The sequence below is a fragment of the Psammomys obesus genome, unplaced genomic scaffold, assembly GCF_907164565.1.
Source record: "Psammomys obesus unplaced genomic scaffold, mPsaObe1.curated_primary_1811, whole genome shotgun sequence".
Taxonomy (NCBI): Eukaryota; Metazoa; Chordata; class Mammalia; order Rodentia; family Muridae; genus Psammomys; species Psammomys obesus.
This window is the reverse complement of record NW_026592481.1, coordinates 550,250-564,508: the sequence shown is the minus strand read 5'-3', so window position 1 is coordinate 564,508 and position 14,259 is coordinate 550,250. Positions and strand designations below refer to the sequence as shown.

General features: G+C 40.4%; 1 protein-coding gene across 3 annotated transcripts; it reads right to left on the bottom strand.

The window, feature by feature from the left end:
- Nucleotides 1-306: 306 nt before the first annotated feature.
- Trappc2 (trafficking protein particle complex subunit 2) lies at nucleotides 307-14,243 on the bottom strand. 3 transcript variants are annotated; one of them, XR_008720847.1, is made up of 7 exons: nucleotides 14,165-14,243; nucleotides 14,019-14,072; nucleotides 8,803-8,914; nucleotides 4,189-4,331; nucleotides 2,962-3,049; nucleotides 2,025-2,130; nucleotides 1,281-1,350 (listed from the first exon to the last, which is right to left on the bottom strand). XR_008720847.1 is itself a non-coding variant. In XM_055613374.1 (6 exons), the coding sequence occupies exons 1-6, from the start codon at nucleotides 14,200-14,202 to the stop codon at nucleotides 1,252-1,254; spliced, it is 534 nt and encodes a 177-aa protein (XP_055469349.1). In that variant the 5' UTR covers nucleotides 14,203-14,243; the 3' UTR covers nucleotides 307-1,251. The 3 variants fall into 3 exon arrangements, 2 of the variants coding, with proteins under 2 accessions (XP_055469349.1, XP_055469350.1); XM_055613374.1 differs by lacking the exon at nucleotides 2,025-2,130 and having other exon boundaries at nucleotides 307-1,350; XM_055613375.1 differs by lacking the exons at nucleotides 2,025-2,130; nucleotides 14,019-14,072 and having other exon boundaries at nucleotides 307-1,350.
- Nucleotides 14,244-14,259: the final 16 nt, after the last annotated feature.

The following is a 14,259-nucleotide window of genomic DNA, read 5'->3' as shown; positions in this document are numbered from 1 at the left end:
GTTGGCCGAGAACTCAAGGAGATGCACCTGTCTCTTTTATCTGTCTGTGAGTGCTGGAATCACAGGCATGTGCCACCATGACTGGCTCTACAAAACATCTTAACTGCTGAGTAATGTCTCTCCAGCCTCAAGTCACAAATTTTTACTTGAGTGCCTTTATCAGCTAGTAAGAGGTGATCTGTGATCTGAGCTATTAAATGGGTTAAGATGTACCATATTAGTTTTCAGATTTCAGTAGGGAAATGGGGTTAAAAAAGTATTGGTGTTGATCTGCATTTTAAAAGTAGGTACCAGACTACCACACTCTTGGATATAAATCTTTATTTAAGAAATAAAAAAAACAAAAGTGATGGTAACAACTTCACCAAAGAATACAAGAAAGCTTAGAACTGGTTTTTCAAAAATTAGAATGAAGAATTTTTCTAGTGTATACATGAAAATCTTGTTTACTTGCTTTTCCATGCATATATACTATTGTAAGATCAAACCAACATTTCTTATAGAAGAGGCCACATCTACCACCTCTCACCCCATACATAGCCTAAAAGGCTAAGTGCAAACGTCAGTGTAACCCAGGCTTTTAGTAGTAATACATTTTATTTTAATACTTTTATTATAACATTTTTTTCAAGTATAGATATTAACAAGGTCATTAAACCTTCAGTTTACTAAGAGAAGGAAAACACAAGAATATAAGGTGACAGAGGCAACACACTCTGCCAGGGCCTGTAACTGGCCCAGTGTACTCTGTAAACCCAGTCCTGGGGTTTAGAGTTCCACAGGATCATTATTCTCAGCCTCTGACAGAGTTCTGTAACCATGTAACAAGCAGAGGCTTTCTGCTTCAGCTTCTTGATACTGCAGCGTTTTAAGCATTTTAAAAGAACATTTCTAAATGTAAAAATAATGCAGTTTTTCTTCATGTTTACAGAACCTTTTAGTTTTAAATCCATCTAACAGCTATTTAATGACATTTGCTTTTGATTTAATAAATTACGATCAGATTACCTCAGTCAGGAAAGACAAAGTTCATTCTCAAGCTATTTAATAAAAAAACATTTAAAAGTACTGGTAAAGAGCTCTTTATAAATAAATAACACTGTTCACAAACAACATGAAATTATAATCAACATGAAACCATGTAGAATTTTAGGTGAAAGTTTTCCAGGCTGTTTCAAATTACTTACAGTGCACACATTACCAAGTATAGCCCATGATGGTGATACTATTTACTTCAGACTTTTTTCCCATTTAGCTTAAGAGGTGTTTCTTCCCAAGAAACTGAACTTTTCTGTCAAATGCACTCGATCGAATAGGAGAATTGGGTTCATAAAATGGATTCATTGCAAACTAAGAAAGAAAAAAGTATTAGTGAGCCTGTTAATGTAAAGAGTCTGATAAATCACAGGTTGCTAAAGGAAATTTACATTTTTAGCTTAAAATTTAGCAAAGACAAAATTCTGATTTTCATTTTCAATTCTTATTGGAAGTTCTCCATTGTTATTTTTTTTTTAAATGAAGCAGAGCTGTAGTTAAGTATAAAATAATTATGACGGTTAAAGAGAAAGAGATAGGTAGGAAATAAGGTATACCACTGCATATTTGCAGGGCCTCTCAAAGAAGGGTGCCCATTGTTAAATTATAACATCTTAGCCAGGTGTGGTTGCATGCCCTTGTAATTTCTGCACTTGGGAGGTGTAGGAGGATCAGGAATTCAAGGCAAGCTTTAGCTGCACAGTAGTTCAAGACCAGACTGGGCTACATGAAACTATCTCAAAAACAAATAAATAAAAAATAAACAGGCCCAGTGCCTGTCAAGCTAGACAAAGCAGATTTCCATCTCCAGGACCCGTGTGGTAGAAGGAGACCTGATTCCTGCAAGCTGACCTAACCTCCCTCCATTATGTACACCACGACATGGATCATCTCTCTCCAACACCCATTCTCCCAAATAGACACACACACAAAAAAAAATGCAACAACAATCTTTAAAAAATAAACAGGCAGGCAGTGGTGGCACACACCTTTAGTCCCAGCACTTGGGAAGCAGAGGCAGGCCGTTATCTGTGACTTTGAGGCAAGCCTGGTCTACAGAACAAGTTCCAAGACAACCAAGACCAGAGACCCTGTCTTGAAAAAGAACAAAAACATCATAAAGAAAAAATTTCTGGGATACAGGTTTTCATTCTGTCACCTAGCCTAGCCTCAAACTCTGTAACCAGACCAGCCTTAAAGTCACTGCAATCCTTCCACAGTCTCCCAACTCTTGGAATTTGGTAGTAAGCGGTACCTGTTTGTCTGAGATAGGGCCTTGTGTAGTCAAAAGCAGCCTCAGACTAACCATATATCTGAGACTGGCTTTGAACTGATTTTTCTATTCTACCTCCTAAGTGCTGGGAGCATAGGTTATGTATGCCCTTATCTGGCTTCTCTTCAGGAATTCTGTGTTCCAACATTTAGTTTTGAGAAGAACCTGCCTCTAACCTAATAGCAGTATGACTGATATGGCCTATATACATTAGCATGGATCTTGAATCTACCTTATATTCATTATAAAGTGATCAATCTATATGGCCCATTGGATTAAGTAAACAAATGTTAAGTGTCTCATGTTCAGTTTTTTAAAAAGTATATATACCACAGCTAAGATTTTTACACCTCCCCCACCCCCCTTGTGTAGCTCAGCTGGCCTCAAACTCATGATATTCCCAAGTGCTGGGATTACAGACATCTGTCACTGTGCCTTGTAATTCTTTCAATTTGGGGTTTTAATACTTTGCTTTACCATAAACCTAAAACTCATCAGTTCCTTAACTAATATAAGTGCTTCATAATACATGAGAAAACACTAAAATGGAATTACTAATGATAAGAGAAACTGATGTTTATACCTTAATGTGGGCTATGTCTCTAGCCCTATCGTTTAAAAATCATTATTTTAAATTATAGAACATATCATACCTTTATATATAAATCATAGACTTCAGTAAAGAAGTTCTTTATTCCATCTTCTTGCCTCACATCATGAAGCATAATAAATCTCATATGTGAAAAAATTAAGGCATAATCTTTACTAGAAATGAAACAGTTAAAGCAATCATCTGATAAGATAATCTTCAAATTAGTCACATAAACTGCACTTTGTGATGGCAAAGTTGAATATATAAACTGGCTTAAAGTCAACTTAGCATTATATTAAGGAGACATAAAGTAAAATAGCCTTTGGTATGGTTCAGATAATCCCTAGTTTTACATGTGAGACACTTTAAAATTATCCATTTAACAGGATCGACATAGGAAGTAGAAGAAGACTAGGAACAGCAGGACAGGAGCCCTTCCACAGGGAACTTCTGAAAGACTCTAACCACCAGGGTATCAAAGGAGATACTTGACACTCATAGTCAAACATAGCAGAGTACAGGAAACCTTATGGAATAAGAGGGAGATAGAAAGACCTTGAGGGAACAGGAAATCCACAAGGAGACCAACAGAGCCAAAAAACCTGGGCCCAGGAGGTCCTGCAGAAACTGATAATCTAACTAAGGCCCATGCATGGAAAAGGACCTAGACCTCTTGCTCAGAGGAAGCGCATAGGCTGCTTAGTTTCCAAGTGGGTTCCTTAGTAAGTGGATCAGGAGCTTTCTCTGACATGAACTCAGTGGCTGGCTCTTTGTTCACCTCCCCCTGGGGGGGTGCAGCCTTGCCAAGCCACAGAGGAAGATGATGCAGCAAGCCCTGACGAGAGCTGATAAGTCTAGGGTCAGATAGAAGGGGAGGAGATCCTCCCCTATCAGGGGACTAGGGGAAGGGTATAGGGAGAGAAGGAGAAGGGTGGGTGGGACTAGGAAGAGATGAGGGTGGGGGCTACAGCGGAGATATAAACTGAATAAATTGTAATAAATAAATTAAAAACATAAAAACAGGTAAAAACAACAAAACATACCCATTAAAAAAAACATTAAAAAAAAACTTAAAAAGTACCATCTATAGGCAGGTGGGCCCAGTATATAGTATTCCTCTATGGTCTCTGCTTCAGTTTTTGCTTGAGGTACTGTCCAGACTTCCCTCAGCAATGGACTGCAACTTGGGAAGTATAAGCTAAATAAACCCTTTCCTTTCTGAAGTTGGTTTTGGTCATGATGTTTATAACAGCCAGAGAAAGCAAACTACCATAAGATAAGGATATGTCCTGCAGTGACAAATGCTGACACAAACCACTCATTGAATTTGTCCACGGTTTTTAAGTACATGTTGTTAGAAAGCCACATGTTTTCATCCACAAGGTCGAGAGCAGCATGAGCTATAAACTGGTTCAGATGACGGTGATCATCCTAAAGACAGAGAATGGAGAAAGATGAACACTGCCATATGGCATTGGGAACACTAACAATACATTCTGTCAATTTCTGTGTATCATGTGTGTTTTTTCTTATTTTAAGATATAGCCTTACTATGTAGCCTAGAATGGTCATGAGCTCCTGACCCTGCCTCAGCCTCCCTCCTCCTGTTAGGACTACAGGTATGTACCAGTATGCCTGGTTTTCATCCTATAAATTCCATACATGTTTTTGTTAGGGAGGACTCTTTACATTTACTTCATACATTATTGTCATGAGAAATAAAAGATATACCTTTACAATCTTGGTATCTATCACTCATAAACAACAGGAACACCAATTAATGTCTTCAAGATACTATTTTAATACTGGTAGAAGGCAACTATTTAATCATATGAAGAAAGACTCACCTTTTTTTATTTCATGTATTATGTATACAGTGTTCTGCCTGCCTATATACCTCCACACCAGAAGAGGGCACCAGATCTCATTATAGATGGTTGTGAACCACCATGTGGTTGATAGAAATTGAACTCAGGACCTTTGGAAGAACAGTCAGTGCTCTTAACCTCTGAGCCATCTCTCCAGCTCCGAGACTACTACTTTTAAAGGAGGAAATAAAGCAGATGCTACTTTCCAGAAACCCATTATCTTATTAGAAGAGAAACACACAAAATATGTGTAAGCAGATGTGGATCAAAGAGAGCACTTTCTCCAGGTGGAGACCAAAGTGGAAATCAAGGACAGATGCAAAGGGATGGTATACACATGGGACCTCAAGGGCTGGAGGCAACAGGGAGAGCCAGGCTTTCTGAGGAAAAGCAGCAGAGATAGCTGAGGTGGCACGTGTGGTATGATAGCCCTCTTGCAGAACAGAGCTTACATGGTTTGGGATCTGAGATGGGGGGAGGGAGTCCCCCTCATCCCAAGCGTGAGTTGTCAACAGCAGAAACAATTCTGTCAGAACCAAGATTGTCCTTTTTATGGGCAAAATGGCCTAATTGGAAAGATGGTAGGAATGACTCACTATAATGTATAGAGGAAATTCACAACATGGATGAAGTTGTTGTCGTCTTCTTCTTCTTCTTCTTCTTCTTTCCCTCCTCCTCTTTTCTTCTCTCTTCTTTTTCCCCCCTTGAGACAGGGCTTTTCTGTGTAGCATTGGGTATCCTGGACTCACTTTGTAGACCAAGCTGGCCTCAAACTCACAGAGACTGGATGAAGTCTTACTCCTGTGTTTTCTTTTTTCTTTTTATTTTTTAACATTAGTTACAGTTTGTTAACTTTGTATCCCTGCTGTATCCCACTCCCTCTTTCCCTCCCAACCCCACCTTCTCACCCTCATCTCCTCCCTGCCCCTTTCCAAGTCCACTGATAAGGGAGGACCTCCAACCTTACATCTGATACTGGTTTATCAGGTGTCTTCAGGACTGGCTGCAAAGTCTTCCTCTGTGGTCTAGCAAGGCTGCTCCTCCCTGGGGGTGGGGGTGTCAAAGGGCCCGCCATCGAGTTCATGTCGGAAACAGTCCCTGTTCCCCTTATTAGGGTACTCACTTGGATACTGAGCTACCAATGGCTACATCTGAGCAGGGGCTCTAGGTTGCATCCATACATCCTCCTTGTTTGGAGAAACAGTCTCATTAAAGACCCCTGTGCCCAGATATAGTTGATACTTGTGGAACTCCTGTCCTCTCCAGGTGGTATTAACTCCCTTCCCTTTTTTTTGATTCCCTGCATTCTGCTGGAAATGCTCAACGTCCTTAGCCATCAGAGAGATACAAATTAAAATGACCCTGAGATTTCACCTGACATCCACCAGAATGGCTAAGATAAAAAACTCAATTGACAACACATGATGGAGAAGTTGTAGAGAAAGGGGAACCCTCCTCCATTGCTGGTGGGAATGCAAACTTGTACAACCACTTTGGAAATCAATCTGGCGCTTTCTCAGACAATTAGGAATAGTGCTTCCTCAAGATCCAGCTATACCACTTCTAGGCATATATCCAAAAGAGGCTCAAGTACACAACAAGGACATTTGCTCAACCATGTTTGTAGCAACTTTATTCATAACAGCCAGAACCTGGAAAAAACCCAGATGTCCCTCAGTTGAGGCATGGATACAGAAATTGTGGTACTTTTATACAATGGAATATTACTCAGCAATTAAAAACGAGGAAATCATGAAATTTGCAGGCAAATGGTGGGACCTAGAAACGATCATCCTGAGTGAGGTATCCCCAAAGCAGAAAGACACACAGGGTATATACTCACTTACATAGACCTACAAGATAGGATAAATATACTGAAATCTATCCACCTAAAGAAGAAAAACAAGAAAGAGGACCCAGGATATGATGATCAATCCTCACTTAGAAAGACAAATGGGATGGACATTGGATGTAGGAGTAAACAAGTAACTGGACAAGAGCCTACCACAGAGGGCCTCTGAAAGACTCTACCTAGCAGTGTATCAAAGCAGATATTAAGACTCATAATCCAAACTCCTGTGTTTTCCAAAAAACAACCTGCCAGTGGCTCTCAAACTGGGTAGTAACCCCGTTGGGGGTTGAATGACCCTTTCACAGGGGTTACCTAAGACCATTTGCATATCAGATAATTACAAATCACAACTAGCAAAATTACAGTTATGGAGTAGCAACAAAATAATTTTATATGGGGGGGGGGTCACCACAACATGTAAAACTTCATTAAGAGGTCGCAGCATTAGGAAGGTTGAGAACCACTGGTGTACAGAGTCCTTCTCAAAAGTCATATGGTCTGGGTTGGAGAGATGGCTCAGAAGTTAAGAGCTCTGGCTGTTCTTCTAAAGGTCCTGAGTTAAATTCCCAGCAATGAGATGGTGGCTTACAACCATCTATAATGAGATCTTGTGCCCTCTTCTGACATACAGGGAGAATACTGTATACATAATAAATAATAAATAAATCTTAAAAAAAAAGGTCATATGGTCTTCAGAATGTGGCCTTAGAGAAAGGGTCACTGCAGATGTGGTTAGTTAAGATGAGGTCATTCTGGAGTAGAGTGGGTCTCTAATCCAGTTTACTTGCTGTCCTTAGAAAAAGGTTTGCTATGTGGTGGCTTATACCTGTAATCCCGGCATTAAGTGGGTTGAGGACAGAGAATCATCCTGAATTGGAGGCCATCCTAGGCCACCTAGTGAATTCCAGGACATTCACATCCTCCCCCACAAAAAATAAAAATAAATAAATGGGAGATTTGGACACATGTATACAAGGAGAATGAGACAAGAAGACTAGCACTAAGCTGCCAGAAGCCAAGTGAACTACTTTCCATAGGAGTAAGGTCTTGCCAAGGCCTCAATTTCAGACATTTGCTTTTAAAACTGCCAATGTATTTCTATTCTAAGCCATTCAAGTTTTGGCACTGTGCTATGACACCCATAAGAAACTAGTATAACCTTTTTTACTGAGGAGTTTGCTCCCACGATGAAGTTGGTGGAAGTTCACCAGTTGCCCAGAACCCTTTTACAGCTCAAGTATGTTTACATCCCTAATGCTGCCATGCCAAAGAAACCTGACTCCTTAGAGAAACAAATATGCTGTGTCTGTCTCTCAGCAGTGTTTGCCAGGCCTGCATGTTGATGAACACTCTTGAGGGACTAGGCACACACCATGGAAATGCTTTAAATAAGTGATTTGGTAGAAAGAAGTAAGCTGAGTCAAGTTAGAAAGTGTTTCCATGTGGTGCTCCCCACTAGGTCTTTGGAGTATGTAAGTGGCAATTCCCATGGAGAACCTATTGCTGTCACTACTTCAAAACCAAGTTTAAATATTATCCTAAAAACAGAGCTTGGAGATAACACAGGACCAATAACTGGCAAAATAGCATATTATTTTGGTGGTACAATTTGAATAGTTGAAAAGTATCTTATAATTTAGGTTCTGAATGATGGGCATTATGTTCTTGAATTGAGTTTGTTCCTCTGGAACAATTCTGATAATAAAAGAGCATCACTTCTGCTATTGCTTTTAGAATTTCTGGACACAGCATGAGTGTCAGTAGGTTGGGGACAATGTAATCAGTGCTGCAAAAGCCACTGACATGAAGTGTTATAGTCCCAATGACAGCAGGAGGACATGGGAGTAAGGTTCTTTTTATTCCTCAGGTAGAAACTGATTGATGTCTACACTGGTGAAAAATGTGATTTACTGAAACAGAATGGACTACTGTGGCATTTTGAGGCAACAAAAATTGTTCCAGGCCTACCACATTTCCATATGCTTAAGAAGCATTCCATAGTGGGTAACATTCCTTCCATAACTGGTTTCTGTCAGTCTGTGGTACTCCAAAGCCTAATTTAATTGTTGCTCTATCTCCGTTGCTTCATCTATCCAGATCTATTTCAGTTCTAAGAAACTATTATGCCATACCATTACAAACAACCCAAAAATTCTTAATAAATGTAAGGTTGAATACGTACTTTGGATTCTGATTTCCCAGGTGGTAAAAATTCCATTTCAAAAACTGGATTATCATGGTGGCCAACAATTACAAAGTAGAAGCTTCCAGACATTGTCTTCAATATATAGCTCCTAATCAAATTAAGTGAGAAAAAAATAACACACACTTTTAGTCCTCAATACTGAGACCCAAAATGATTAACATGAAGTATGGAATTCTAGTATTTTACTTAAGTTTGGCAACATGGTCTGCTTTCTGGTAAACTATAATTGGACCCTACACCTTAAATGCCTGTGATATGTCCTTTAGAACCCAATGTACAATATCTTCTGAAAGAAACTGGAAAACCTGTAGTATATCATAAAGACAGTATTCCCATGACTGAAAAACTTGAAACATTTAGCTCAAGGATCCCTATATATGATAGAGTATGTTAGGCTGAAGTTGGAGTTCACTGTTCATATTCATACCTGGAAAGACTAGTAGAGGTTGCTGGTTAGCTAAGCATAATATAAAGTAGAAAAGGCCAAGGAATTAATCAGCTTGCCTCAGAAATGTTGAGGAGGTACCCTTCAAAGGAAGCTAAGAGGCAGCTACCACAGACCATTTTTACACAAAAGAGATAATGTAACGTTTTCCCACAGATTATACAGTGTATTTGTCTTCCTTCTATCAGAAGGATGTATGCCACAAAATAAGTCTGAAAATACGAGGGCCTATGATATGTCTCTTCATACACTAATCCATTAAGAATGTTTTTCTAGCATGACAAGCCTTTAATAGCAGCAGGTGGATCTCTGTGATTTCTAGGCAAGCCTGGTCTATAGAGCAAGTTCCAGAGCAGCCAGAGCTACAAAATAGAGAGACTCTCTCAAAAGCAAATGCCTCTGTAGGTTACCATTAAGAAAAGAAGGGCCACTAGCACTGGGTATACACTGAAATAAAAGAAGCAAGTATGCTTAATTTCTATTTTCCCTGTTACATACAAAGCATGACTTCTCAGCAGCAAGCTCCCAGGCTGGGCTGGATGCAAACTTCAAGACTCATGTTAGATATTAGAAAAATTCCTAGGCATTTCAATCTAAACATGTCTTAATGTCCTGGCAAATTATATAGCTTGGATCAATAATTCTACGTCTACTGTTAAGTGACATTAAAGAAATCACAGCACAGAATGGTTCTTTATGCTAAGAGATAGGTAAATGTTATTCCTATTTTGAGAAACAGATAAAAGGATATCTCCTCATCTATGACCAGGTATATTCAGAGACTAAAACATCAACCAAAATAGATATTACGTAGCTGATTCTGGTCAGACACCATGTCAGGACTTTTATCTATACAGTAGCTCATCCACCATAAGTTAAAAACAAAAACAACCAAATTCAGGTTATTATTCATTTGCATTCTCTATTTACACTGGAGACTTATAGCCTGCGTGACAGAGAACAGACATACCTCTTGTTTTCTATTGTATCCCCAGGGTTACAACAGTGCTAGGGATCTGGGAAACACTCATTATTTGTTGAAGAAGGGGCGACCTAAAGCTGACTTAATATCTAAATTCTCTATGCCAATTTATGCCTAATGTCTCCACAGAATCTTCGTTCAGCATTTGGACCAATAAGTTTTTGTTTTGTTTTGGGGCAGGGTCTTGCTGTGTAGCTCAGGCTGGCTTTGAACTCAGGATCCTCTTGTTTCAGCCTCTGGAGTGCTTAGATTATAGATCTGTAGTATCATAGTTTACACTAAATTAGTAGCTTGAAGACAACTTATCACATTCAAATACAAGGCAGCTATGAAGAGTTTATTAGCAGCTGGGCACAGTCCAAGCAATCAGGGAGGCAGAGGTAAGTGGACCACTGTGAGTTGGAGGCCAGCCTGGTCTACAGAGTGATTCCAGTATGGCCAAGACTACACAGAGAAAGTCTGTATTGCAAAACAAAAATAACAACAAGAAAGTTTACTAGCAGGCAAATGTCAGAATAAAAAAAAATATCTCCATTGCTAGGTGTGGTGACATGTACTTGGGAGGCAGTAAGAGTTGAATCTTTGTGGGGCTAAATCAGCATGGCCTACATTTGAGACATAGGACAGCCAAGACTACACAGAGAGACCCTGTCTCAAAGTGGGGTAGGGTGGGGAAGAAGGAAGACCTGTAAGGTCACAAGTGTTACATGAAATTTTTAAGATATAAAAGGTTGAGACAATCTTGTAATTGAATTTTGAAACCAACAGAAGCCAGGTATAGTGGCTAGCATCTATAAGAACCTGGGAGGCTAAAACAGGAGAACAAGCCAGCCTAGGCCACAGTAGGAGACTGTCTCAAAAAACCAAAACCAGTAACAAACTGCACAACAAAAGAGAAACCTAGAGTAAAAGAAATATGAACCCAAAGTTTAAATTTATTGCTCAGTAATCCAAGAGGCTAACATGTCAAGAAATGAATGTAAAGAATTCTATTCTGAATGAAGAGTAAGACAGCTAGGGCAAGCTAGGCATAGTAGAACAGGCCTTTAATCTCAGCACTCGGAGTGGCAGAAGCAGGCTGATTGTTGTGAGTTCAACAGAAGCCTGATTTACAAAGTCCAGGACAACCAAGGATACACAGAGAAAATGCTGTCTCAGAAAAACAAACAAACAAACAAGACAGCTGAAACAAAAAGATTGCTCAACAGTTAAGAGAACATACTACAGGCGGGCATGGTGGAGCATGTCTGTAATCCCAGCACTATGGGAGGCAGAGGCAGATGGATCTCTGTGAGTTTGAGGCCAGCCTGGTCTACAAAAAGTCCACAACAGCCAAGGCTACACAGTGAAACCCTGTCTCAAACAAAACAAAATCTTATAAAAAGAAAAAGAAGACATACTGCTCTGGCAGAGGACCCAAGCTCATTCCCAGATCCCACATCGGGCAGCTCACAACTGCCTGTACCTCTAGCTTTAGAGGATCTAATGCTTTCTGGCCTCCGTGGGCACCTGTACTCATTGCACAGACATACATATAAATAAAATAAATCAAAAAATACAAAACAAACAACAACCAAAAAACTGAGTAAGACGATGCCAAGCAAGGTAGGGAAAGTGCTGCTGTCGTCCTCATTAAATTTAGACAAAGAATGCTCTGGAAACAAAACAAGAGCAACTGAAGGAACTCTCGGTGTTTAAAGCTGAGTAGGAAGGGTTTTTGGTGGATATTATTTAAGTACAATGCAATGTCTAGTAAAAAAGGGATTTGACTAGGGATAGCAAAGGGTTTCTTGTGAGCAAAATCTACTTAGCTGGTCTGACTGCCAGGAGTTGGTGCTAAGAAACAGTGTGGTTAGCAGTGAATGGCTATGATCAATTATTCATGTCTGTTATGGGTTTGGGGAAGTGCAGTACATACAGGAGGGCAACTATTTGCTAACTCTGGACTTGACAGACTTATTCTAAACTGCTATAGAGTCCATACCTAGGACTGTCACCTGAAGTTACCAGGAAACTAAAATTCATGTGGTGTGATGGTGGAAGGCTTCCTCAGTGGGAGAGTGGGAGGATGAGCTTAGAAATTCTTTCCAAGTTAAGCAGTTTTAATTACAAGTAAATACAGGATAAGACTCATGCATCCCAGTTAAAAGAAATCCATTTTTATAGCAAATCACTCTACAGCCTCTATTGAAGAACCTGTAGAAACTGCCCTGTGCTCTTGATAGCAGTAGTTCCTTCCATCTGTTCCCCAGATCAAGCTAAAGGAAGTGTGACGCGGAACACGTCTGGTGTAATGAGTAGCTCTATAAACACTATTGACAGATCTCCAATGGGAAAATGTAACACTATTGACAGATCTCCAATGGGAAAATGTCCCTATTAATGTCAGGAGTAATGGCCTGACCCCCAAGTAAGTTTATGTTGGCTTTCAGAGACCACTGAATTTACTTCTTTTTAACTTTGGGACCAAAGGCAGGGGTGAAGAGTTCAAACCTTTGGAGTACTCAAAATAGGTCCTCTCACATTGCTCTATAGGTCTCATCTCAATCCTATTGTTCACCTCTGATGGCAAGGACCAGTCTACTTACTTTTTCCCCAGACTTGTTTTGATTATACCTACTCCAGAGTTACTGTTCTTCTTCAGGCTTAAATGCTCTCCCTAATTCTGTGTGTATCCTTAATCCATCTCCAAATAAGCCCTTCTACAATTATACCAAGTCTGTTCAATTTCTATAATCTGTTTTTCTTCTTGCTGCTTCTCAACTTTTATTTTTTTATAGCTATGCATCAAAACTTCTTTTACTCCTCTGTGCTGTTAACTAACAATGACTCAATCGTGTCTTCACAGAACTTACTTAACACCCACCACCCCCAAGACAGTCCTGGCCATTATTCCTTTGCCTATACCCCCCCCCTTCTGTGATGCTCATTCTTCTGTTCACTATCCAAATCCTACCAGTCACGGCACTGAAAAGCCACACTTCGCCCATAGAGATGCCCTCATCTGCTAATACCCTTCTTGCTAAACTATTCAGTCCACAAGACTTCTCAGTCATCATTTCATTCACTGAGTGCAGTGTTTTTCATTCCTGCTTCTGGGGATTCTGTTTTCTTTTCTTTCCAATTAGTTTTACTTATTTATTCATTTATTTTTGATACAGGGTCTCATTTATGCCAGGCGGGGGTCCAACTTGCTATGTAGTGAAGGATGATCTTAAGTTTCTGATCCTCCTGCCTCCACCAGTATGGTGGGGCTTTTGTTTTTCAAGGCAGTGCTGGGGATCGCTAGGGCCCCCGGATTGACATTTTTTTCTTTAGACATTATAGCCCATACTGACCTCGAACTGAAGACTGGCAGTCAATGCTCTTGCCTCAGTCTTTCCAGTGTTGGGATTACATGAGAGCCACCACACCCGGATCTCTACAATCTGAGTTAGGCATCCTGGGTACCTTTCTCACAGAAAACACAATGGGAGCTCTCTATAAAATTAAGCTCTGTGTGTCTCAATGAGAGGCGATTTTTGCCTCTTTTCTAGCATCTGTCAAAGTCTGTAGACACGTGTGTGCGGACATAGGTTACTACTGGCATTTAATAGAAACCGACCAAAGATGCAGCTAACCTATGATGCGCAGGTTCAAATGTTCTATTCTACGACAAAGGACTCTCCGGCTGCAAATGGCAATGGTGCTGCAGTGAAGATACACTGGGTTAAGCCTCCAAGAGTGTGGAGGTCGTTTCCAAAAGGAAACGAAGGCTGTACCTACCCGGAGATGTGATTAAACGGCACCGGGGGGCTGGCTCTGCTGTTCGAGTCAGGGCTGGATAAAGATACAACAACATCCGCGTCACGCGGGGCCCGGGCCGTCCCCCAACCCAGAGCGCCCGCCCCCGACTTCCCTCCAAAACCTACCTGAAGGGAGGCGACCACAATAGTACCACCAACCTCATAAACTCGCGCTTTGTCGCTTCAGCCGGGGAAACCCGGAGTAACTCCCGCGAGATCTG

What these genes read in the sequence shown, in the direction of transcription:
- Trappc2 (XM_055613374.1), bottom strand. Translation starts at nt 14,202, where the DNA reads ATGAGGTTGGTGGTACTATTGTGGTCGCCTCCCTTCAG. An exon ending in CCGTTTAATCACATCTCCGG is followed by an intron (nt 8,915 to 14,018) that starts GTAGGTACAGCC and finishes TAATTTGATTAG; the next exon opens with GAGCTATATATTGAAGACAA. An exon ending in TCTATGATTTATATATAAAG is followed by an intron (nt 1,351 to 2,961) that starts GTATGATATGTT and finishes TTTCTTTCTTAG; the next exon opens with TTTGCAATGAATCCATTTTA.